The sequence below is a fragment of the Bemisia tabaci genome, chromosome 1, assembly GCF_918797505.1.
Source record: "Bemisia tabaci chromosome 1, PGI_BMITA_v3".
In the NCBI taxonomy this organism is placed as follows: Eukaryota; Metazoa; Arthropoda; class Insecta; order Hemiptera; family Aleyrodidae; genus Bemisia; species Bemisia tabaci.
Genome location: NC_092793.1, coordinates 56,300,303 through 56,327,172, shown reverse-complemented (window position 1 = coordinate 56,327,172; position 26,870 = coordinate 56,300,303). Strand labels below are relative to the sequence as shown.

The 26,870-nt window shown below is 39.5% G+C and overlaps 1 protein-coding gene across 2 annotated transcripts in view; it reads right to left on the bottom strand.

Annotated features, from left to right (window-relative positions):
• The window catches only part of LOC109043042 (uncharacterized), a 38,407-nt gene that overhangs the window by 5,489 nt on the left and 6,048 nt on the right, over window positions 1-26,870 (bottom strand). For both annotated transcript variants that reach the window (XM_072303930.1, XM_019060072.2), the window contains exons 2-3: window positions 7,086-7,236; window positions 2,528-2,668 (exon numbers count right to left, since the gene is read on the bottom strand). In XM_072303930.1, the coding sequence (XP_072160031.1) occupies window positions 2,528-2,668; window positions 7,086-7,236 (292 nt within the window). The remainder of the gene's footprint in view (window positions 1-2,527; window positions 2,669-7,085; window positions 7,237-26,870) is intronic.

The following is a 26,870-nucleotide window of genomic DNA, read 5'->3' as shown; positions in this document are numbered from 1 at the left end:
AAAAATATTCATAACTTTCCCAAAAAATGAACATTTTGTCGAAGGAAATTTGGCAACTATCGAATGCACATACGGCGTTCTTCCTTAGCACGGCAGAATAGTAACCTATTCAATTGTAGGTTACTATAGTTGTGGATAATAAACTGCCGAACTGCATGCACAGATTCATCTACTGCGATTTCCTAAGAAGCTGCCAAAAGAATTTAGCTTACAGCCTCGTCGAAGCAAAACTTAAAGAGCGAGATAAACGTAGTTTTTTTCCGAATAGATAACTACTATTCGCATTCCCCGGTAGGTTTTGTTGCCCACGCGGCAAATTGAAGGCGAACCCGAAGCTGCCGACATCACTCTTGCCGATTCAGAACGTCAAGTAACAGTTCAATTACAGCTTATGTTGCAAGAATCTGTATGTAACAGTCAGATGGCCTCTGTCGGAAAATTTGCTGCAGAAGATAAATTTATGGATAAAGGGTCAGTGACGTAATGCTCATTTTATGCTGTTTTCTGCTAAAAAAACGAAACCAGTTTTTATTGTCCGTCCGAGAAGAAAAAGGAGGAGAAAAAGGAGAAGAAAAGAAACTAAAAAAAAGGAAAAAGGAGGTAAACAAAGAAGGCATGAGGAGGACGTTGAAGAAAAAGAGTCGTAAAAGAAAGGAGAAGAAAGGATGAAGAACAAAGGCCCTGGTAAAAATTGGCAGTAGAATGTGTGTTACAAAATACTATTGACCTAAAGCCGGCTGTAAGATTTCCAATAGCTTCTGTAGCCGGTAACACAATTTCTTATAGCCTTTTATAGCCGATAGCGATTAAGCAACAGCCAGACGATAAAGTTTATGCTAAACGTTACTAAATACGGATACTAGGACTTAGTTAGTTTTTGGACTACCGCTCTCTTTTTGTGCCGTAGTATCTTGATTTATTTTGCGAGGGAAGCTCCGTACTTTTGAAGGATGCCTGTCATTCTTAATATGTTGGAGCGCCTTCAATTTCTTATGATACTGTGCAATACCTCTGGTGTGATATAGTTGCTTCAGACGCCGTGGCACGCTGCGGCGCGGCGAGCGGGCAGAGAGCGCGAAACGCGCATTGGCACCTACAAACCTAACAGGGGTACTTCACGCATTGCGCAATGCGTGAAGTATCCCTGTTAGGTTTGTAGGCGCCAGTGCGTCGCCGCTCCGCTTTGTGTTAGACTCTAATATTTAAGCTCGCGGAGTCAGCGTTATTCAACTCATGATTTTGAAATTTTTGCACACTCTGTATGGACTATTCTCATTTTAATTGATGTAAAAAAAATATGTTTCAAAGGAAAATATAATGTGTTTTGTAAATGTTAAGGTAGTTCCGTATCAAACTTAAGGATTTCTAAAGCACACGAATTTCTACACAATTTCTTATAGCCATTTATAGCCAATGGCGAAGTGTAAAGCCCGGCGATAGGAACTAGCCCGACTGTATACTTTTTTATAGCTTCGTATAGTCCGGCTATATGATTTGCTCCGCTTTCTACAGCCAGCTGTATGATTTTCAATAGCCTTCTTCAGTCGGCTATAAGAACTCTTATGACATTTTGAAACGATGCTCCTATCCCCAATTTTTACCAGGGGGAAAATAAAAAAAAAAGATTAAGAAGGAGAGAAAAAGAGGAAGAGGAGGAAGAATAAGAAAAAAGATAATGAATATAAAGAAGAGATAATGAAGAAGAGGAGGAGGAAAAAGAAAAACACGAAAAGAAAATGGAAGAAAAAGAAAAGAAGAAGAAATAACAAGGACGAGAAAAAAGGGACAAAAACACTAAAAAGAAGAGAAAAAAATTAGAGAGATAAAAGTAGGAATGAGATGGAAAAAAGGAAAGAAGGAGATAGAAGGAAGAAGAAAAAGATTAGAGATGGATGAAAAAGAAAATAATATTAGAGATGAAAAAGTAGAAGAGTTGAAGAAAAGAGAAAAAGAAAACATACTGAAGACGAGGAAGCTGAAGATAAGAGAAAAAATAATGAATGAGAATAAAGATGGAGAGAGATGAAGAAAAGAAAAAAAAATAATGAAGTGGAATAAAGAAGGAGGGAGATGAAGAAAAGAGAAAGGATAAGAAGGAATGAGGAAGAAGAAATGAGAAAGGGGAGGAAAATGATAGCAATACAAAGAAGAAAAGAGAAAATAAAACGGCCTTTTCTCAAAGTGCGGGAAAGATTACTTTAACGCCTCGTCAAGTCGCCTTCAATTACGTCGTAGGCAACACGAGCTCCCACGTGCTCGAATAGTGGTATCATTGTGAAATAGCACGATCACGCACACAAACAAGAGTTGTTCAATCAAACGCGTGGATTTAGATAATACTAGATCGACAGGAATCGATGGCAATAGATTAACGCGAACCGATCGACATCGATTCGATCGAGGAATAACAGAAAAGCACGTTCGTTTTTTATACTTGATTTCTCATTCATTCGTCTTGAAAAATATGAATATAATGGCAGTGAAAAAAGCCAAGAGATAGCAGATGAAATGATAAGCAGGTGCTAACCTTTTCTCGTTTCTCTTGAAGGATTTTTCTCGTGAATTGTGTAATCCTGAATACAGGATGATCCTCCAGCTCCGCGGGTGCATCTTCAATCGGCATCCTACCTGACAAGATTAGCCTTTTTTCTCGTTCTACTTCGTCTCTCTGTGAAACAAACAAAACGATTATTATTTTGGTCCACTGCTCATTCTCCGAAACAAATGCATCATTTAGCAGCATTATTTCAAGCAGTATTCAGCCATAAATAACCGAGCAGCGAGCAATCCTCTGTAGTAAACCCCATTTAGAGGAAATATCCGGGAGGAATGAATTTGACTCTTTCGGACGAATTTTCAATTATCTAAAAAGATTCAGGTTGACAATACGTAGTTCAAAATGTCCGTCATACATCCCGTATTTAAATAATTTTTAACTAGCTCTCCCTCACAACTACAATTTGTGTCAATCATATTCTCGTGAGGCGCTCCTCTTGAATGTCTAGACAAGGGATCGAAGCCATCAATTTGGCACTGAGACATTTCTTTCGAGATCAATTTTTGGGCCAATGTGAGTCATTAACGCTTTTCTACTAGTAAAAATTGCTATCAGTCACTTAATTGCTATTTTTAAATGCTATTTGGATGTCTTTTATGCCAAAAGGGATGAGAGACAAATGGAAAAGAGGGAGTGTGCTCGTTAAGTGAGGGTCATAAGAATGAATGGGAATTATAAAGCGCCAGTGACGTCAGCGTAGACGATGGGGACCTACGCGAGGACGGCAACTCATGAGCCCTGTCCACAACGATCTTTTCACATGTCCATGGCTCATGAGTTAGCATATTTTCGCACTATTCTGTTTAATGCCAAATCCCACTTTTCCATTTTGCCAAAAGGAATCACACCCACTTTTGCATTGTTTCTCATGCAGCTTGCGCGAGCACCCCCATCTTTCCCACACGTCTCCGGTTTCAATTATCTATTGTTCTTTTATCTGTTTATTCTATTGTCGCGTCGTGAGACAAGGAAATACATTTTCAGATCTAGCTGGGGATCAAACGTAGAACCGGTCGCTTCCAAAAGCAACGGGGAAAACGTCAAGCCAAAACAGTCTCTAATCGTCGGTTCCCGAACGAAGGAACGCAACGCAATCCCAAGGTTGCAAAATTGACTTAAACATAAATTAATTTGTTACAAAATTCACCGGTACAATTTTTGTTCAAAATTTGTCCGATTTTTACATGAGGTCAGTTCAAAAATCGGTGAAATTTTCATTTAGTTGTGTCCAGGATTCCAAATTCAATTTTGCGGGGGAAATTTGGGAGCATTGGAATATGGTTACGTGCTTTCGTGGGAGCAACGACGCACAGTAGACCGAGTCAATAGTAGAGGTCGGACAAAATTTGAAAACTTTAAAAGCTTATAACTCCGTTTATACAAAACTTGAGGTTTAAAAAGTTGTTCCATTGGTTTCCTCGTGAAATTTTCTTAAAATATCACCCCTTAAAATTTAAAGTATGGCGAAATAAACATCAAAATATGCAGTTTTAGTCCAAAATTTCATATCCAACCCCTCTGATTTACTCGATCCACTGTGCAACGTTATGCGGGGGCGACCATAATGAGAGATTCTAAGAAAGGCAGACGTCGCTGCAGTTATGAGTGAGCTTTACATTCATGCAGCCTGACTTTGTATGGAAAGTGTGAAAGGATGGATAAGCGCACGGGACCAAAGTCATCATTGAGCTTTCAACAGAGCTGGGGCTCACAACCTCAGGCCGGAAGAATTGAAAGCAGGGGAAAAGTACCCACTCCTTGCAGTCGACTCTGTAGTGACGCCAAAGCACGGCACGAAGTTAGTCGCTTCCGTTGAGTTCAACGGCGAAACTCGGGGAGTATATTTACCCGATAGATTCGGCTTCCTCTCGCCAGGGGAAATCCGTGAGCTGAACGGAAAAATCGGCTTAACCTCCAGGTCTCTAGTGTTCCCTGGAGAATCGGGAAAGTCGCGCAGATACGATCTGGCATAAGAGGTAGTCTGCCCACTTTTTGTACGGAGTACACGTCAAAGAATTTTTATCATTTTCCTAAGTGCGTTGTTTCTCAATGAGGGAGATCAAAGAGGGTAGTAAGAGGTGCAGACATACTGTCGAATAGCACCAAGCAATATTTACGGAAGCGCATGTGGAATAGTGGCATTAACACCTCGTGCAACGAAGACAATCGACTTAAATTATTACAGGAAACATTCATCATGTTTCTCAAACGCAATTATGTACGGAACCTAGCACTGGCCGATTATTGAAATTGATAGACAAAGCTATAGACATATATGACAAAAGAGATATGGAGTGATCTTATTGGTGGAAGCGGGTGGTTACAATGGACAAAGGAGGTAGATAATAGACTAACTAACGGTAACCCACGAGAGACCCGATAGTTGGTCCATCATTTTCTCCTTTAGTCTATAAACCACCCTTTTCAACCAAAAGGATCGCTCTATACTCCCCGTGTCTTCTTTGTCTATCGCTTTGTCTATCAATTTCAATAATCAGACCGCAGTAGACCAGGGCCGGATTTAGGGGGTGGCCACATGGGCCGCGGCCCATGGCGGCAAATTTTGCAATTTTTTTTAATGTAGCTATAAAGAAAAATCGGATTCAGAAAAAAAAATTACAAACGAAAAAAGGTGACAAAATCTATCATTTCCTGAGAGTATATCTCTAATTTCGTCGTCTCTCTGTGATACAATAGACATCACCTTTAATCAGTCGACTTAAGACTAAGAGGGAAATCGAACACGGAATTTGGCCTGGAACGGCGCGGCGCAGAGGGCAATGATGACGATAACTTGAGATTAAAAGGAGAAACCCTCGGCGCGGTGCGACGGTCGGCATGTAACACATATTAGCGCCTACAAGGCTGCTTGAATACTTCACGCATTGCGTCAAAGACAGTGCAGTCGCTGCGGTCAGCAGCGGGCGGCGTGAAACGCATAGCGCCTACAAGACTGCATGAATACTTCACGCATTGCGTCAAAGACAGTGCGGTCAGCAGCGGGCGGCGCGGCGTGAAACGTATAGCGCCTACAAGACTGCATGAATACTTCACGCATTGCGTCAAGCACGGTGCATACAGCAGCGGTCGGCGTGAAAGGCATAGCGCTTACAAGACTGTAGGAATGCTTCACGCATTGCGCCAAACAGAGTGCAATCAGCGCGGCGCGGCGGCGGAAGTTAAAATTATTAAACCACATTTATATTTGTTCTTTCATAATTTTTTCGTTCATTTCATATAAATGGAAGGCCTTGTCCGCACAGAGGTAGGTTTACGGAACTTAACTTTCGCGCCAAGTTCCGTGAACTTTTGCTAGTAGTGTTGACAGGGCTTTCGCAAAAAATATGTCCAACACGAGTAAACGCGTCTCATGCACCCCTCCCCCTTCGGCACGTTCACATGATGGTTTTTATTGATGTTTCAACGATTGAGAAGGGGGCGGCAAAATACAGGCGGCCCATGGGCGGAAAGCAGGTGAATCCGGCCCTGCAGCAGGCTCTGGAAGCGAGGGTCAAAGCTTAGGTATATAAAAGTATCATATTCGACATCACAGTATCGCAGATTGTCGTTTCCCTCATACTAAAGAACGTAACTGCATTTCAATGTTGTCAAATTTCCACTTATAAATTGTATTTTCATCAGGAGAATCATGAGCATTTCTAAATAAAAATTTGCCCGATTTTGTTTCTGATCTCATGCCAAAATCATACAAAATTTTGGACAACTATTCCTCAGGGGCATTCCAGTAAAAAGGTAAATTATGTTTGGGTCAATTTTGCAACCTTGGAATGGAGTTATGTTTCTACTTTCGGGAAACGCCGAAATCCAATAACGAACTGCCCCATATTCCGAAATCAAGTGAGCCATATCCGAAGACGAATAAAGTAAGCCCCGATCAGGATAGGACTGTGGTCCCAGGGAAAAAAGGAGAAAGTTAGATCCCTGGACAGTTTGAAAAAAACCCGAGAAATAAATCGACAGGATCAGGTCCTGTTTCTCATCTATATCCTGAGGTCCTGAGAATCCGAGTCAAAGTTTCAAAAATCTACTCTTCCTCCTTCTCCCTCCCTAAGAAAACACTAGAGAAGTTGCTAAGTTAAAGCGTGGCATTGCATGCATCTTGTTGCATCTCCATAGCAACGTCAATGAGACATAAAAGAAGTTCAATATAACAAAATCACCCTCTTTGTATTCCGGCTATTTATCTCATGTAATTCATTGTTTTTAAATAATATTCTATCTTTATTATGAATATAATTTCTTTTTATTCTTGGCTTGACTCAACACATCTTTAAAATTGCATTTCAATCAACCCGTTGGTAAGAACAGGTCAAAATTGGACGTATTTCTTCCAAACGGAACTATGTACGTAACTATGATGTAGGCCTGTTATGCATACATTCTTACGGGTATCAAGGCTCATGTCTTAATGCACGTAGTTCCGTTTGGCAGAAATAGTCCAATTTCTCATCTTGAGATAGCTCGAGTTTTCAAAATTTTCCGAAATCAGATTCCTTGACGAACATACCTCTCGCTCCTTCATCCTTTTTCGTAAATTTTGCTCATATTCGTCCAAGAGTCTGGCACGCAATTGGAGCATATAATTCCTGTCCGTGAGTCGGACAACGTTTGTGCCCATCAGCTCCTCAAGTTTTGCCTTGATCCGCGGGTCGTTGAAACTGCAACAAAAAACGTATTGGTACAATGAAGGGCTCCAACATTACTTGTTTATAAACTGTCCTTTCACTCTTTCTCCCTCCTACTCTTTTCTTTCCCAGAAAGTAATTAAAACTAAATGCGCTTGGCGTGGTCAGTCAGTGTAATTGTTCAAACACAAACACTTTTAAACTTTAGTTGTGACGTAGTAGGGTAACATGCCCCTCGAGGTAGGAACTCAAATCGTTCCGTACAGCGATGAAACCTGTCAGGGGTCAACATTATCGATTGTCAACTGTCGCCGCCGAACATTCTCTAATATTTCAAGAATATGAATCAAATTTTAAAGCCACTCTTTCCAATCTCGATGATGCTTTAAGCGTTCGAAGTGCAGTTATATACTGGCAACAGCGCTGCGGCTATACTGCTTTAAATGTCCCGTTTTTCGTTCTACCAATCGTCTACCCCCAAGAAAAAACCGTTCATACCAAAAATCTACCATCGGATCAATGTTTGAAATTATATGGGTATTTTTTGAACCTTACGTAAGCATAATAAACCCCTATAAGCTATGCTGCCGTGCTAAGGAAGAACGCCGTATGAGCGTTCGTGAGTTGCCAAATTTCCTTCAATAAGATGTCGATTTTTGAGGAAAGTTATTAATATTTTTCCTTTAAATTTTCAGGAACTTTAAGTGAAATTGCAAACAAAATTATCTGTAAAATTGGAATAAAAATATTCATAAATTTACCAGAATTTTTTTTCTTAAATGGAAATTTGGCAACGCCCGAAAGTTCATACGGCGTGTTTTCTTAGCATGCAGTATGATATATGGACTACATTTTGCAATTTGGAACTATAAATTCTATCCCGGTTTAAAAACAACGTAAGTGCCATTAGTTTCCTTATGCACATAAGTGTTTTCCCAGAGGAGCCAGAATTTATAGTTCCAAATTGCAAAGTGCAGTCCATATGTACCTTATCCCCGCATTGAGGCACATTTCGCTCCGTGTGCGACGCATCAGTCGCACAAGATGGGGTGCTGGGAAGAGGAAAAATTATAAGGGCGTTTCCTCGCATTTATTTTAACCGTATCATTGTGGAAGTTAGGTAAAGAAATAAAAGTCGCATGGGTTTGGACACAGCAATAATCAAGGGGCTCCTCCAAGACAATGTATATCATTAGATTGGGAGAAAATACTGACGTTCGAGTTAAACTTGCATGATCGTTGGACACGAACTGCTCACATGCAAGTCTAACCATCCATTATTGAATGCAACAAAACGTATCGAGCGTCTGAAAATCCACACGCGAATTCAGAAATACATCCAAAAGTTTAATTTCACACGAGTCAACTTAGAAGTGATTTCCTCGAGGTAAAATAAATGTTTGGCGTGATTGGTGCCGGCCAACTACAAAAAAACCTAATAACGATCAAACTGACGTCACTGTCAGCCAATTAGTTAGTTTGTTGGCGCGGCGGGAAGCCGGTTATCTTTGTCTGTGAGTTTTCTCTTTCTATCATTAAAAATTATGTGAAGTCAGTGTCATCAGTGTTGGTTGGTTTTTTTGCCTCAGGAGAAGTTTTCCAGTACTGAACTGATGAGGATGGCAAATCTGCCATGCTAAGGAAAAACGCCGTATAAAGCTTCAGGCGTTGCCAAATTTTCTTTGATACAACACAAAGTCCCTGGTAAACTAATGAATATTTTTCTTCCAATTTTTCAGAGAATTTTGTTCGTATTTTGATCTAAAATTCCTGAAAAATTCAAGAAACAATGTTCGTAATTTTCCTCAAAAATAAACATTTCATCCTACTAAATTGCAAACTTATTTTAAAGAAAAACTGCGTTATTAATCTGGAATAATTAATACTAGAGTACCTATATAGCGAGAGTATGGAGTGCAGTCACCCTTCTAACCAACTTCTAACGCACAAAATTTCACTGCCATTCTGCAGATTCCAATTCTAACCAAGATGGCTAAGAATGTACATGAAAGAGCGTTCCTCCGCAAAAATGAGTAAATTTGTGCGAAAACTAAGTCAAACACGTGCTTTACAAACGATGGTTCGCAACAATTGTATATTAGTGAATCGCTCTGGATAATTAAAATTCATAGGTTGGCTGCATTTCTGGGTCCTAACTTTATTCGCGGAGGCATCGGTGAAGGCCTGATGAATTTTCGAAGTTTCAAATCTGTCTGTACTCTCGCTATACAGGTACTCTAATTTATACCAAATTTTAAACTTATTATATAAAAAGAACATCCTACACACAAAAATACAATATTATTCAAAATATTCATTCAAACAATACTCCTGACGTACGATTTCAAAATATTATCAATGATCTGAACTTAATTGAAGAGTATTGCATGGATATTTTTTATATATTGTCTCTCAACCGGGCACCTTCTATCTTTTGATGAAAAGTTCAAGGAGCTAGCAGTTGCGAACCGGGCGTTTGCGTAGTGCGTAACGTTTTGTATGCATAAAATGAAGCGATCATTTAATCTCACCGTATCAAACCTTTTTTGCGCTCTTTTTCCTTTTTTCTCGTCGGCTCTGAAGCACTTAAGATGCAGTCTTTTCATCCGCATTGCCGACGTCGGGGAATCTCTTCTTGATTTTAGAGCTTTTTTCATGCTCTGCTTCCCGATACTTACCCCTTAGCTCTTGCCATCGTTGACAAATTCTTCCGGCGAGGGGCCAGCTTTAGGATCCTTGTAGGTGCATTGCAATGCCCTTAATTTGCTTCAAAATGGCCGAAGTTCGAATTTAGGCCTACCTAGCGGTAAGAGAGCGAGAGACACAATAGTCCGAATTCAGACAACAATAAAAACACACTAAAATACAAAAACAAATGGGTATACAAGGCTAGAGGAGACATAAAACAACCAGGACGTTTCGGGCCAATTACATGCCCATTCTCAACTGGAACAGAAGCTAAAAAATGTAAAAATTAAAACGAGAAAATGAGCACCTACCTATAGATTCCTACCTCGGTCAGTTACATGCTCATTTTCTCGTTTTAATTTTTACATTTTTTAGCTTCTGTTCCAGTTGAGAATGGGCATGTAATTGGCCCGAAACGTCCTGGTTGTTTTATGTCTCCTCTAGCCTTGTGTACCCATTTGTTGTTTGTATTTTAGTGTGTTTTTATTGTTGTCCTACCTGGTGGGTTATTTCGAATTTTCCACCAAAATTCGAGTTCTCCGGGTAAAATTATATAAAAATCGATACCGCACTTGCCGAAGTAGAATTCAGATGCAGAGCTCAGAGATTTTTAACACTTCGCCATTTTGAGGCCAAAAACGTAAGTCAAAATTCTTGATCTTTCTCATACGAGTTGCGCATATCCTCGAAATTTCAAGCAAAACTATGCATTTCCCCCCGAGTTACAGATTTTTGGCCACCCCATGATCTGTTTTTTTCCCACCGAGTGCATTGATGCGATCCTTTCAACACCTATCTCAATTTCAACTTTTAACAATCTTTAATGTTCACTTAAAGGGCTTGGAGGACAAGGCGCATAAGTGCAGTTTTTGCTATTTCGAGAAATGCGTGTTTGAAGTTTCGAAATTACTTGGAGCCTTGTGGCGGAAAGAGAGTTAAAACTGACTTTTTGGAACTTAAAAAGTGGAACCTGGGAGCGATTTTTTCACAAGATATGCATCAAGACTAGTTTCACTTGAAATCGCTAATAACTCATTGTTTTCAAAAACTGCACTTATATGCCTTGTTCTCCAAGTTTTCTATATTACTTGAAAAAAAAAACCCATCATTGGTATTTTTTGAAAGAAATTTGAGAGGGAAAATTTGGCTACAAAATGATACAGTTACGTTTTGTCGTCCGGGAATAAACAACAATATGCATTCGAGTGGAAAGAACTGCATGCCCTATGCGCAAAAGTTCAATGTAACGCGTGCGCCCATTAAAATGAGCGAGGTTAGAAACCATCTTGAATTATATCTACGAGAAATCATGTGTGGCGAGGAAATTCAGCATTTAAAACGACTACTTTATGAAAATTAAAGAGGTACGATGCCACGATGCAAGATATGTTTCATGGTCGATCATGGTACGCACTGCACTTATCAAAGACTTTTCCCAAAGTCTCGCAAATGACGGACTTGTCTCCTTCAGTCCCATGCATTCGACGGAAAAAAATTAGACGCTTTATTTGTAGACAGAAGAGTACAAGTGTTTAGCTGAAGACTTGAGTGAGAAATGCGATGAGGCGTCAATTTTTGGGCAAAACAAACACGATATACTTTTTTTGGGTGTATAACCCCTGTCATACTGTTACTTTTGTCTCTATTGATCTGGCCTGTTTTGCTCGCTATATATTTGACATTTCCATACTCCTTATTCAGTATTAAAATGCAAAATCCACCGCTCAATTTTACAAATCATTCCTCTTCATGGTCGTCAACAAAGATTAAATTGGTACAACGGTGATTAATAAACGCTATGACAGACACACGTTAGATGTCTTTCGATAGAGTGGTCCAGTACCTACCCCGGGCGAACTACACCCTTTGGAAGCGTCGTTGCTGCTAAAATACAGAGTTCGTGAGCCTTTACGATTCCGTGAATATCCCAAGACGCACAGTGGAACGAACTAATATAAGAAGTCAGACATGAAATTTTTGACTAAAATTTCAAATGTTTATTTTGTCACAAACTCAATTTCAGGAGGTAACTCTAGAAGAAAATTTCACGACAAACCGATGGAACCACTCTTAAACGTCATAGTTTTATATTTTCGAAAATATAAACTTTGAAAGATTCCAGTTTTTGTCCGACCTTTCCTATTGACCCGATCCATTGTGCGAAGATGCTCCATTGATCAAAATGTCCTATAAAAGAACAAACATTTCACGTAATCCAATCTCGTTGCTCTTAGTCGATAACGCATGTAACGAGAATATGCGTCTCCTTGAGCTACATACCAGGTCCTTCATCCAAACGACAAGATCGAGAGGGCATCGCACTACGTCGGTATAGCTCTTCTTAAAAATAATAATTGAACAAATGATTGTTAAAAAAATAAATGGCCGAAAGAAAATCAAAGAACAGAACCTTTAAGATTTCACAAAGAGAGTTAAAGTATAAAGTAATTTCTAATTTGTTCGTTTTTCGGTGATACAAGAGACAGCGCCTTTCATTAGTTTAGTTGAGAGAGAAACGAACCATGCAATTTGGCCTGGAGCGGCGCGGCGCAGAGAGCAATGATGACGAGGATTTGAGATGCAAAGGAGAAGCCCTCGGCGCGCTGGTCAGCATGAAACACATATTAGCGCCTACAACACTCCATGAATACATCACGCACTGCGTCAAACGTAGTGCGGTCAGCAGCGGTTGGCGTGAAACGCATAGCGCCTACAAGACTGTAGGGATACTTCAAGCATTGCGCAAAACACAGTGCGGTTGGCGCGGTGGCGGAAATTGAAATCATAAAACCACATTCACGTTTATTCTTTCATAATTGTTTCGTTCTTTTCTCATAAATGAAAGGTCTCGTCCACATAGAGATAGGTTTACGGTAAATCAGCGATAATTCCAATGTGATTTTCCATAGACGATGTGAGATCAAATCTGGATTAATCGCAGCAAATTTTAAGATGTATACATTTTCAAACAAGACGTCGTAATGATTATAGCTTATGGTAAAGTGGGTTGACCTGTTCGTTTCTTGTTAACAAACAAGCAAATCAACAAAGAAAATGCACCATTGCCTACCTCTCTTACATAATATTTATTTACGATTTTTTCTTACGCAGTTGGTTTGAAAAACTTTATCTCCGGATTCTCACTGAAAAAAAATCTCGGTGTATATACTAAGAAAAGGGTAAAGTTACCAAGAATTCAGGGTTCTATTTGATCCCAGTTTTTTCTCGATAAAATTACCATTTATGGAATTGGTAATTTTACCGAGAAATCTCGGTAAAATTATTGAACTTTCTTGGTAATTTTACTGGACCTTGGTAAAAACGCCAATATTTTTTATCGACTGTGGTAGAATTACCGAGATAAAATGGCAAAGTTACCGGGAATTGATTACCAATAAAAGTGGTATTCTTACTTGAAAAAAACAGTAAAAATACCGGTTTTTAGGTAAGCTTACCAGTCTGTCTTCGTAAAATTACCAATAATTGGTAAAAAAAGTAAGATAGTAAAGGTACCAACGGACCTTGGTGAAAACGCCGAGAATTTTTTTTTCATTGCTAATGCATCTTTCGAAATTTAAAACCGTCTCTAGCAGAGAGGGGCGATTTTAAGTCCACCCCCGCCAATATTGAGCTTCCGAGCGTTCAGTTTGTTTGTTGTTTGTTCAGTTTCTTGCTTTCAAGAAGTCCCGAGATGAAACCCGTCGCAGAGACGGGGATACGAATTTTCAAATTTCCTTATTACTTCGAATGAAGGCGCAAGTATAATAATAGTTTCTAGGGCAAAAAGTCAGAAGAGTGCCTATCACAGTGCGTATTTTATTTCTAGTGAAATACAGCTTTGTTTACCGCCCGTTATAGCAGGAATGGTGGCGATAGGGGAGGGAGGGGGTTGTTACGTATGGCAATCCGAGATGTGGATGAGAAAATCCGTCCGTTTCGAAGGTCACGAACGAGGAATTTCACAAAACCCGAAGTTGACTGATGAAAAAGATTGCCTAACGCCCATTGGTGGATGGCCGTGAAGACCGAAAATACATTAATTGGAATCCGAAACTTACAGAAATCTTTCTTTGCATTGCTAAAAGTTGCGTTTAGTGGGGGGGGGGGGTGGCTTGGAGTAAATCATGCTCACACAGGCAACCATGTTCCGCTCTTTAATTACCACCCTCTTTGAGCCCTTCCGGGAACTGCACCCGCAACCGAGGATCACGAAACCTTCTTTTGAGCGTACGAAAGTAAACATTTCGCGATGTACGAGAAATATTGCAGAGGCCAAGGAGGGGAGGAGGGATGCCGTCAAACAAGATCCGCCGTCTTCTTTACCCCCGAAGGAGTTTTCGGAAAGAGAACAACAGTGCAAAAGTTAAACATAAGGAAAAGAGATTTTAAGTTTTTGACGAAAATGTAAAAACGGTACAAATGCGCGGAAAATAAATTTTCGCATTTACGCAAGAGATTGTAGATTTCCAAGATACTTATTTTGACTCGTGTACCAATGTTTGCTTTCTAGTACTCGACATCCGCAACTTTTGAAAGTTCTCGCCTATTTCAGTTAATCACGTCATCATGGACCGCACTGAAAGCACGCAGCCTATTTTCATTTCAACAGCAAAGGAGCACAACCCCATTCGAGTTCTACGACTCGGATATCAGCAAAAAATTGTTTATATCATAAAAATAAGAAAAATAGAAATATGTGTGAGGACTGGACAAAGATTATCGATACCAATATTATCTGCGATTAATCTCGTAAAAGATGGATGTCCACGACATGGATCCTCGCTATTGCCTGGACTATCACGCTTTGATATCAGTGGCGTGGCGTGAATGATCGATTATCGATATCTCTCCATTTGAAGCTATGGTAAAGAATCGATTACTTTTCGCTGCGAACACCCTGATGATCGATCTTTTTTCATAGGTTTAAGTGGGGTATCAATCGATATATCGCAAAGCACGTCACGCCACTGTTTGATATGGATAAACGTTAGTGAGGGAGAAATGAATTCCCTGGCTGGCAACATAGACTAAATAAAAAAATCGAGAGGCTTAGAATTGAGATTAGTCAAATCACGTACTCTTAATTAACCAGTGTCGGAGGTAAGAAAAAGGAGGAAAAGGTCGGTCAAAGGATGAAAACACGGTCGTTGTATAAACTTTTAGGACATTTTGGAACAGAAGCTGTCGATGGTGCGACGAGTCAAATGACCGGATTAGCCAGAATGCTCCCATTAACGAGAGTGAATAGGCCCTTTTCACAGATCGACCCGACATCAAAAGAAGTTCCAGTTACGCCTTCTGAGGAGGAAACTTTCCGTTTTTTAGGCATTTGTTGATGTTGTGACATTTCTTGTCAGAAGGATGCGAAACCTAGGATACTATTGTATTTTTGCTTTTTAATTCTGGCATTTTCGTCTCCGAAGAATACATTGAAACTTGACACGGGTAATGTGTCAGTTTTGGCATATGAACTAACCTCGGTGCCACCATACTTTTTTTTAAATAACACCGATGATTTTTTCCATTTATATTGCACCACAAAATTGTCAGGTCACACCCACTTCTTCTATGTTCTAGCGAGATTATGATTAACTTTTTGGGGGTGGTAACGATTATCTTACTCAGACTTTACCATTTGATTTTGGATTCCATCAAATTGGATGCAGAACATTTTTCAGAGGAATATTCAATGACGCCATAATGACCTTTGAAACCATCTCTAGAGTACAGTAAGGAAAACTTCAAGTGACTCTCTGTTGCATTACAAATCCATTGGAAATGTTGAAATTATCGTTCTTAAAATACATTTCAAAGATGAATAGATATTAATGCCACGGACTCACGGTCTTATTTCGGAAAATCCCTTGCATCTCTGAGAAAAGGCTAAGTGGATTCCTGGAGGGCCCGCCCCCAATCCCCAGCCCCCTTCTAGTTCCGCCGATGCGCGAAAATATGGATTAGGTGCTCCATTCTTACATAAAATTTTTTCCACTTCTTGGTAGTGAATCTGAGCTGATGACAGCAGAAACACTTTCACATAAAGGAGTAGAAGTTTTACGTTTACGCGAGATTGTATTGGGATTTACAGCGGCCCTTTGTTTTCCGAAAAGCCCACCCGGCATGGAAGGACTGGTAGGCTTTAGCGGCCACAACGTGGCCAAATATCCCTCGACGCGTTGTTTTGCGCGCCTCGTTCATATTTTTTGAGGTCCCTAAGACTTCTCTGAAAGAAGTTCATTTTCAGTTCCTTACGCTTTTCAATGAGGACTCACACTAGGACTTCCGAGGATCCGAGGTATCGCGTGATTTTCACCACGAGGTCGACGATCACGAGGTAAAAATTGGACAGAGTTAAACAAACCAGCCATATCTACTTTGAGCTTCTTTAAACAGTGAATTTCTAGAAAATAAATTTAAGTAAATCAAGCTTCCAAGTCATAATTAAAGTCAGATTTTCTCACCTGGGTCAGCTTCCAGCTGAGTAAAGTTTTGTCATTCTTTAACGCAATTGTAATCCTTTTAAGTTCTTCATTTTCAAAAGCGTGTCTTATATTAAAGTTGTGTTGAAATTTGTGCACGTAATTTTCATTTCGAACACCCGCGGTTCAGCAGTCCCCATAAGATGCCATGTATTTTGGTCTTTACCACCGGTTCCTCACCTTTTTCTGCGCTGGAAGGTATGGATAGGTGGTATTTGCACGGCCCTATCTAACTTACTTTACCAGCCCCACACTTTCACTCATAGGTCTTTTTTCACATCTCGATGTGGATATGCCTGCAGGTTTTCTCAATGTTATCCAATTGAAGATTACAGCGCACGCATTATTAGAGCAACAGTAAAGATCGATACGCGGAGAGTAAGAGGAGAGACTGTGAGGAAGAATGAGTCTATCATAAAATTTTGACAAAGCCGAAACTTATACTCGAGGGAAGGAGGAGGGGATTGCGTGTCATAAAATAATAGGAACTGTTACCGCGACGGGGTAAGCGTCGAAATACGATGCGACGATCGGGAGGGCTCCACTTATTTTTTTACAAGGTTCTTGACCTAGCCGATCATCTCATTCTCGGTGCCTACGTGGAAAAAATACTGTTTCCCCCCGTGCCGTCACTCAGCGCCTCTGTTCGAATTTGTGGTAAAAAGTGACAAAAATTGACGTATACTGTTTTGAAGACTAATAAACTCCGATTCCGACGCCTGAGGCCACACTGGAATTCATTGTGAAAATCCGCAGAACTGGAACCGGCTTCAAAAAATGGTAACGAATATACTAGAGCAGAAGAGATTGTTGCAGCACGATAAATCCCAAATCTCCGAAGAAGTGCACCAGGGCGGTGCCGGAGAGCTTCAACTAACCCCCAGAATATTAGACCGTTTTAAAGAACTTATAAACAGTAGCCCAGTGAAAGGGTGGCGACAGGGGGTTTTAGAGGAAATAAGGGTTTGCCAACTCCCTGAAGGGCTTTGGGAGGATAGGGGACTTTGGCGGCTAGGAGTTGCAGAGCGCCAGAGAGCGCTATAAAAGCGGCTTTATACATATACATAGACAGTAAGTTGGGAATGTAGCCAACGTGCGTTAGAGTCCAGGATTCTAGCAATAGAAAATAGCGAATAGCAATAACAATTAGCAGAAAATTCAAGAAGCTGCGCTGCGTTGATGATAGGTCTAATTAGACCCGAATCGCGTCTGCAGTTGCCTCCCTGAACGGTGTGGTACGGTATAGTGTTGCACCAAACAGCGTATCTCTTTGAAGGAAAATTGTGCTTGAATGTGCTTTCTCCTTCTGTGTGTGATTTCCAGTTTTTTTTTATTTTATTTTAACGCACGTTGGCTACATTACCAACTTACTGTCAATATGGCCCGTGCGTCTGCCTCAATCAGTTTGTTAAAGAGCGTAGACTACTGAGGCTACAGATCCTCGCATAAATTTTTTAACGTGAGAACTATATTGACGGTAAGAGATGCATGAATTTGAGCCTAAAAATGTTACGTACCCAGAACTTAGCAGATGATCAAGCGAAATTTTGTGCTTAAACTCAGTGGGAGGTTGAGTAGATGCGTCGATCAAGATATCGCGTGTTAATGTTAAGTTATTGCTCCCTGAAATATAGTGGCTTTAAGCAGTTAATGTCCTAAGCGGGTCTCTAAGATTTAAGTACTTATTTTTACCTCTATAAATCAATTTTACGTACCAACTTGAAAGATTGATCATGTCACTTACTCGGATTGTTATACCTAGGTTCATTGAAACACCTAAAGGAGCACAAAATCTGCCTCACATACAATGCGCAAAAGTTTGTCTTTATTATTGCGCTCAATTTCATTTGATTTGCCATGAATATTAATGAATTTACTTTAAGTTGAATTTTTTCCAGTTCTCATCAAGTCGTTTTATTTTTTCCTTTTACCCGTATAAATTTTAATAATATAGTTAAACAAAGCACTCACAAGCCCGAGCCCATAAGTTTGTCACTGTCCCTGGCTCAAAGAAATGACTCGTCGGTGATAATATTTATTGAAAGCACTCATCCTTGTTAGTCGAAATAGAAAAAAATATGTTCATTGATGGGTAAAATGCGTAACTCTGTTGTAACGTTCCAAATATGTTTGGAAATATGTTTCCTCTTTATGAGAGCTAAGCAAAATATATTTTTTCGGCATTTTGTGTAAATATATTTGAATGAGTTGAGAAGATTCACAGAAAATTTCAATTCTTTTATAAGTTTACTGTTTTGATACTAGAGCATAGGTAATCGAGGATTCTCAAACGCTACGATTAAAGAAACACATTTTTAACATTAGCCATTGGTGAATAATTGACACGCATGCATATGAGGAATAGCAGAGGTTAAATTTTGAATACACGTAACTTAATTGCAGCGTTTCAAAATCTCCGTTCAAATTTTTTTGAAGGAAAATTAACGAATACTTTGACTTGAAATTTATAGGGGACCTGAAAAAAAATTTCAAGCGTCGTTTCTTGTCGACAAATTTTTTTTTTTTTTTTTTTTTTTTAATCCGTTTTTCTTAGTTAAAGGAACGTTGTTTTGATGTCGTTGTTTGAATTTAAACTCAACGATAACAAAATAACGTTTCTTTGATTAAAAAAAAATTGATTTTGAGTTAAATCCGCACGGATTTAAGTTAACTAAAACCATATTTCGTCGACTAGAAACGACGCTTTAAGTTAAAATTATATTTACAGAAAAATTAATTTAGTGAATAATTGAAGCAGGGTACAGAAATCTAAGAAAAATCTAAGAAAATTCCAAAAAATAATGAGGAGTTGCTCTTCTTTTCCCGGCTGGAAGTCGCAGAGCGAAAAAGAGCGCTGTGAAAGCGGCCTCAATGAATGGATAGAAATATTAGTATTTTTTAAATTTAAATTCGTAATTTTCACATTTGATTTTTTAAAAATTCCGTGCGTTGTAACGTAAAATATAAAAATTCTATACATCGAGCTTGTAAATATAAATACTATCATAATTGTTACAATGAAAAAAAAATTTTTGTTTGTTGTTATTCTTTTAATAAAAAAAAAATATTAGAGAAAATTTGTAACGTTGCAATGCAAAATGCGTGTTTTCAGCATTCAGCCATGGATAGGATTTTCGTGAAGGACACTGTGAAAAAGCAAGGGTATTCTTTTTACCTGTGAAAGTAGACTGAACGTCGTTCTCGCGTCTCTCGGAGTTGCGCCCGTAGCGTGGGGATGTCAAAGCGAAAACTGAGCCAAGATCGCACACAAGAACCTAACTTTCCTTTCTTCCTCACTTTACCAAAAACTATAGAATATATATTATGTTATTATGTTGCATTAAACTGTGCCCTTCCGTGCTCGGCCATCCGCCGCATCGAGCCGAAGATGAGGAGCCAACTCGTGACTTTCGCCCCGCTCAAGCACGGGCACGCGTGCCTATATGCAAAACAATTTCTGACTCAAACTCTAACGAAACCGGAATATAATTTACTCCCAAGCGAGCCCCCTCTCGTCACTTTTCCACGAGGGGGAGGGAATCTAGTGATTTCGTCTAACGCTTCTCTCACTTTTTTAGTTACTAACGGCTTTATTCGTAATAGCTCCTGAAATAATGCCTGTCCTGAGAGAGGATTGAACTTTTGACTTCTCAGCATTTTTTTCCCTTTCTTAGACAATGGATATGTTGCACGTGTGAGGAATTTGCGATTTGACTGTTGATTCTTATGTGAAAGTTCGCGTGAAACACGATGGTGCCACTGGTTTTCTCTGAAATCAACTCCCAAGCTCAAAAAAAGCTTTCAAGTTGAGGCCAAAATGGAGGGGATATCCCACGCTATCCTGAGAGTCCACCTCTTACATCAAGACAAACTCCCCATGCAAAGATAGGGAGCAAATACATTGACAGGGCTGCCGTGTTTTCAGTTTTAGAGTCTCCAAATAAAGTGGCAGCCGTATCAATATATTTGACTTGAGAGCTTTGCTTTTTTTGAGCTTGGGAGTTGATTTCAAAGAAAACCAGTGGCACCATCGTGTTTCTCGCGAACTTTTACGTAGGAATCAACAGTCAAATCGCAAATTCCTCACACATGCAACATCTCCATTTTTGATTGAAAAGAATTTCCACAGCCTAAATGAATTCCTAGGAGATTGGTGCTAAACTGAAATTCATGTCATCATGCACTATTCCTACATGTATTGCTCAACTCGACCTGTGCCATAGTCGGAGTCCGTCGACTACTTCTGTATCAATATTGAAAAACATAAAATGTTTTCTTTTGCAATTCCAAATCATTTTAAAAAAATTTCCTTTGTATCATTTGCAAAGGCAAATCATTGTGAGCGAGAATAGCTTGCAAAGATCTAATTCCTTTTATAATCGTACTCGAGGCTCCACAAAATTGTAATTTTTATGATGCCATTTTAAGGGCCACCTTGAGCCTCCTTTACTATAGTTAAATTGTAAATCGCACGTTGCCTCTTTGAGGAAAGAAGCTGTTTAATGAACGACTATGAATACGGTCATCATTTATCTCGTTCCAGTAACTTTGATAGAACCAAATAACAATAATTTCACCTGCTGGCTGGTATCATCCTCTTGAAAGTCGCCTTCAATTACCCGCATAGGCAATATATATACCGTGAGCGGCGAATAGTCAGCTCTTAAAACTACAAGTCGAACACACATTTATCTTGTCCCGGTGACTTTGATAGAAGCATTAGAAAATGGGTCAGTTGCGCTGGTCTTAGAATTGTGTTTTGATGCTTCATTTTTGCAGATTAGTTAAAAATAATAAGATCTGCAGCAACTTACGTTCAAAATTACCCGAGATATCACGCTTTGAAAAAATTGGTTTGTGGCGTCATCAACCGCGGTAATGACACCCTTGGCTTCTTCCATCTTGCTTTCATTCGAGTTCCACGTTGAGTAACCAGTGCACATGTGTGTCTCCCTGATCGATTATCGTTGGAGCAACTGGTCCCTTCAAGATTCGATGTATTTCCATGGGTTCAAATGGAGCAATGACAATTTTGCCAATTTCCTGGATCCGCCAATGCGTATAGTAGTCTATAGTAGAGCCGGGACCCAGGGTGCATCGAGCTTTGAGACCTTAACTCTCGACTTGCAAACAGTGGCGTGGCTTGCTTTGCGATATATCGAATGATCTGCCATTTGAACATATGGAAAAGGATCGATAAATAGGGTGTTCGCAGCGAACACCTTAATAATCGATTCTTTACCATAGGTTTAAATGACATAACAATCGACATATCGCAATTCACGCCACACCACTGCTTGCAAACCCGTTGCACAATGGAGCGAGTCAATAGAAGAGTAGATATGCTTTTTTGGACTAAAACTGCAAACTTCGATATTTGTTTCGTCAAATTTTAAATTTTAAGGGGTCTTTCTAGTCGAAAATTTGACGAGAGAACCAATGGAACCACTTTTAAAACAACAAAATTTCATATTGATGTAGCTATCCGCTTTTAAAGTTTTTAAACCATGTCCGACCTCTCTCATTGACTCGATCCACTGTGCGTCGCGTCGATGAACTCCTTTCACTGCCGCTAGCTCCAGGCTCTCATGATACATTTCTCGTCTTAAGATCATTTTAGTGTGCCATTAAGGCCGACCTCATCTGCACGACGGTGAGCAAATATGTATGCACATCAAAAGTTAAGGGAAACACTCCATATCTCTGATGTGAGTCATCTCCAATATTTCACGTATAAGCTATCCTCTAGCACTGCCGTGCTAAGGAAAAACGCCGTATGAGCCTTCAGGCGTTGCCAAGTTTCCATCGATAAAAACCGAATTTATAAGGAAAATTTTTAATATTTGTTTCCACAATTTTCAGGTTATTTTGCAAGCAATTTAATCTAAAATATCAAAAAATTTCAAGGAAAAATATTCATGAATGTCGTAAAAAATACATGTTTTATCAAAGGAAATTTGGAAACTCTCGAATGTTCATACGGCGTTCTTCCTTAGCATGGCAGAGCAAACGTTCCAATACACCTCTTGAGGAAATCCTGGCAGACACTCGCAAAATCAAATTTTCTATAAACTATCTCGATAATATTTCATGCAAGTCGACCAAAGAACAGAGAAAAGTCACGGTCATATCTCCAGGATCATCAGACTGGAGGACTAAATACCATTTTATCGCTAAATATCTTGATCCTCTTTCTAGCACCACTATCGCGATACATATTTATAAGTGATTTCACGAAAAAAACGAAGTCATCCATACATATAAGTCGCTTTACAGCACTCCTCCGCGCTCTACGACTCCTAACCTCCACTGCTCTCTTTCAAACCACAAATCTTGGGGCATGGAGCACCTTAACATTTCCGCCTCAATCCCCTCCCTCCAACCTTTCATTGGGCGCCCTCTGCGTCTTCTCCCAGGAGGAACCCAATCAAGACCTTCTTCGGCAACCTGTCTTCTGCCATTCTCTGGACATGACCATACCAAATGAGAGAGATTAAAAAAAAAAAAAAAAATGAAGTCATGAACGTGAAAATAGACATTTAACTTCATCTGCAACAGTTCCTCTTAAGAAGGAATATAAATTCGAACCTACGCTTCTCAATTCAATTTCGATGTTATTTGAGTCTCCTCTGATCAGCTCGGTTTGTATGTGTGTTGATGCGGAAATATTCTTCATCTCTATCAATCAAGGGTTAAGAGAGACGTATGAAAACTGCACCAACCACCATCACAATCTCGAAGCCTCGAATATATTTATTTTATTGCAGAAGTAGGAGAAAAAGTGGGAATGCGAAAAAAAAAAATGAATATAGAGAAAGTTTGAAGTTTGAGATATCTTGAGGCAACTGAATAGAATTGGAGCCTTTGAAGCAGTTGTAACTTCAAATGTTTTAGAGCTTACGAGTTAGCTCTAGGGGTGGCAAAAAGCATAATTTTGTGACCATGAGAAAATTGGGAATAGCTCTGAAAATAAGAGGATTTTATTTCTGAATAAATGCGGAAAAGTCGTGCATCCCTGGTAAAAATTGGCAGTAGAATCTGTGTTCAAAAATACCATAGACCTACGGCCGGCTGTAAGATTTCCAATAGCTTCTATAGCCGGCTACACAATTTCTTATAGCCTTTCATAGCCGATGGCGATTAAGCAACTCACAGCCAGGCGATAAAGTGTATTCTAAACGTCACTAATTACGGATGCTAGGACTTAGTGAGTTTTTGGACCACTGCTCTCTTTCTGGGCAGTAGCATCTTGATTTATTTTGCGAGGAAAGCTCCGTACTTTTGATGGATGCCTGCCATTCCTAATATATTAGAGCACCTTCAGTTTCGTATGATACTGTGCAATACCGCTAGTGTGAAATAGTTACTTCAAGCGCCGCGGTACGCTGCGGCGCGGCGCGGCGGGTGGGCAGCCAGCGCTGAACGCGCATTGGCGCCTACAAACCTAACAGGGATACTTCACGCGTTGCGCAATGCTTGAAGTATCCCTGTTAGGTTTGTAGGCGCCAGTGCGTCACCGCTCCGCTTTGTGTTAGGCTCTAATATTTAATCTGGCGGAGTCAGCGTTATTCAACTCATGATTTTGAAATGTTTGCACATCCTGTATGGATTATTCTCGTTTTAATCGATGAAAAAAAATATGTATTAAAGGAAAATATAAAGTGTGTTTTGTAAATATTAAGGTGGTTCCGTATCAAACTTAATGATTTCCAAAGCACGCAAATTTCTACACGATTTCTTATAGCCTTTTATAATCGATGGGGAAAAAGCAACAGCCAGGCGATAAAGCGTAAAACCCGGCGATAGGAACTAAAGCTCGGCTGCATAATTTTTTATGTCTTCGTATAGCCCGGCCGTATGATTTTCTCCGCATTCTACAGCCAGCTGTATGATTTTCTGTAGCTTTCTTTAGCCGGCTATAAGAATTCCTATGGTATTTTGAATCGCAGCTCTTATCGCCAATTTTTACCTGGGATGGAAGCTCTATTTTTTGTCAATTCTAATATACGTAAGCTTATCCTACTGCCTCATCATACGATTACCTTCTATATACAGGGAACCTGCATGGGGTTATTTTCATCCGAATTATTTGCAACTCGCATTGACAACGTATTAGATGAGAAAATGCACGTACCTTTCATACCGCGATAAATCTTAGAAGAAGAGCAAAATATTTGATCTTATCTTTCCGTGCTATTTAATTATCATTCTTTTTTAAGTCTCGAGTATGAGCAATTTTGAGAAGAATCTTAAGATTCTAGTCAAATATTCAGATGAACAGAAGCTATTGAAATTCCACCGCAGCATCTGTATCACCCATAATGTATCTGATCAGCGCATCTTACGAGTGAGTTCAGTTCCAAATTCTTCCTTCTTTTTGATGGAACCTTTCACGTAAAGTTCGCGATCTTCTTCCCCGATCGATAGGTAAAAAATCACTATGGTGAGAGAATAGTTAGCTATCCGAAAAATATACGGGTACGCCGCTTCATGCATTAATTGGATTGATAAATGTTTTTATGAACCTTAATTTTGGTATTGTCCATCTGAAGTTGACCTTCAATTTTGAAACACATAACAAGAGAACAACGCAAATACTCAACAAACATGCCGAGGAGCGCGTTTTGAAAAACGCAAAGGCTCGCTCATTTCTCTTCCATACAGTTAAAAAATAATTTCCAAAACTATAGGCAGCTTTCGTCTACTAAAGAGTCACCTTCAATTTCACCGGGTAGGCAACAAACCTACAGGGGAGCACGAACAGTTATCTCTGTGAAAAATACGGATTTATCTCATTCCATAAGTTTTGATCGAACAGAACTGTTAGCTTCTCATTCCCTTTCCAACTTCTGAGGTTAATTATTTAGCTCAAAATATACGTTTGCAATTTAGTAATAATATCTCTATCCGGCGAGATACAATTTAGGGTGAGCCATTCGTGTTTGAACTGCCAACTTATTGTTACACAATTTCTAAAATCATTTTCCGTCTTTTATTTTTTCAGATAAATCTTTTGTTGAAATGTCATTTTTAACGGCAAGCTGGTTGTTAATGTTATTAGCGCTTCATGTCTTTTCAAGATTTTTTTTATCGCACGATATGTGAGCCTCGTTTACATACTTTGAGTGCTTTATTTCGTCTCTAGATGTTCGACTATGAATGTAGATTCATCGGTCCAAAATTCAGAGGACTTTATACACTACATGATGTATTTGTAAATTCCAGAGAAGTTTTAACCACAGACTTTGGTAATTTTCACCGTTGCCATGAATTGGTCGGAGGGAGGATGGCGAGGTATTATAAGCATCATAGATTTTTTTCCAGTCATCAAAATGATTACAATGAGATCTTTCTCACGCGTGTGCTTCTAACAAGGCACACGGGAATACTGCCGTGCTAAGGAAGAATGCCGTATGAACCTTCAGACGTTGCCATATTTCTTGCAATAAAACGTTAATTTACAGGGAAAATCGTGAGTTTTTTTCAATTTTTTCAGACAATTTTGTTCGCAATTTCGTCTAAAATGTCTGAAAATTTCAGGAAAAAATACGCATGATTGTTCTCAAAAATACTAGATCCATCCGGGGTAGTTTAGCAACTCTCGAATGTTCATACGGCGATCTTCCTTAGCACGGCAGAATATACGTCTACACGACTATCTAAAAAAATACATGTTTTGTCATTTTGGTTTATTTTAAGAGGCCTATTCAGTTATTATTATGAATTCATGCTTTTCTAAAAATACTTGGTTCACGAAAATTTTCCCGGATTTTTTGAGGGTATCAACCCACAAATGAGTTCAAACTCGCGCATTTTGAACTTTCACATAAATGCGCATCGCCGAGAAAGGAAAGATGACACCCAAAAATATCCCTTCGGCCGCGGGTACACGTTTAATTGAGCCGTGCTCCTCTGGTGCGATTGATGGTCTGTGAAGCCGGGCATTGACAGAAGCTGCATGGAGCATAAATCGCAGCAGAGGGCTGAGAGATCGCGCAATTAAAAGGACGCTCGCGGCTGGATGGACATTTTCGGAGGGCGTCTTTGGCTTCCTTGGCGATACTTGTGTAGATAAAAACTCAATATGTGCAACCCTAAACTGGTTTTTTGTGGAATGCTACTTTTTCAACAAAATCCGGAAAATTTTTTGTTAACTAAGGGCACCTTCTACCTTTCACAATTCAAGAATTAAAAATTACTGGATGTGCAAGCTCATCATCTCAGGTCATTATTTCAATATCAAAAGCAAAAGCACATTTTCATCAGGTCAAAGCTTATATCTTACCCCCCCCCCCATACAAATGGCAGCTTTTATTTTAAAGATATTCAAGCATTAATGAGAAAGCGTCAGTTTTTCTAAATTTTTAATTCATGCATTAGGGTCATTAAAGTCAGTATTAGGTCATTTCAATAGTATTTTTGAGTAGGTGCTTTTCTTTCGTGCAAAAATATGGAGCTGAAGGGGTAACAAACGTGACCTTTTTCAGCATGAAAGAGGTG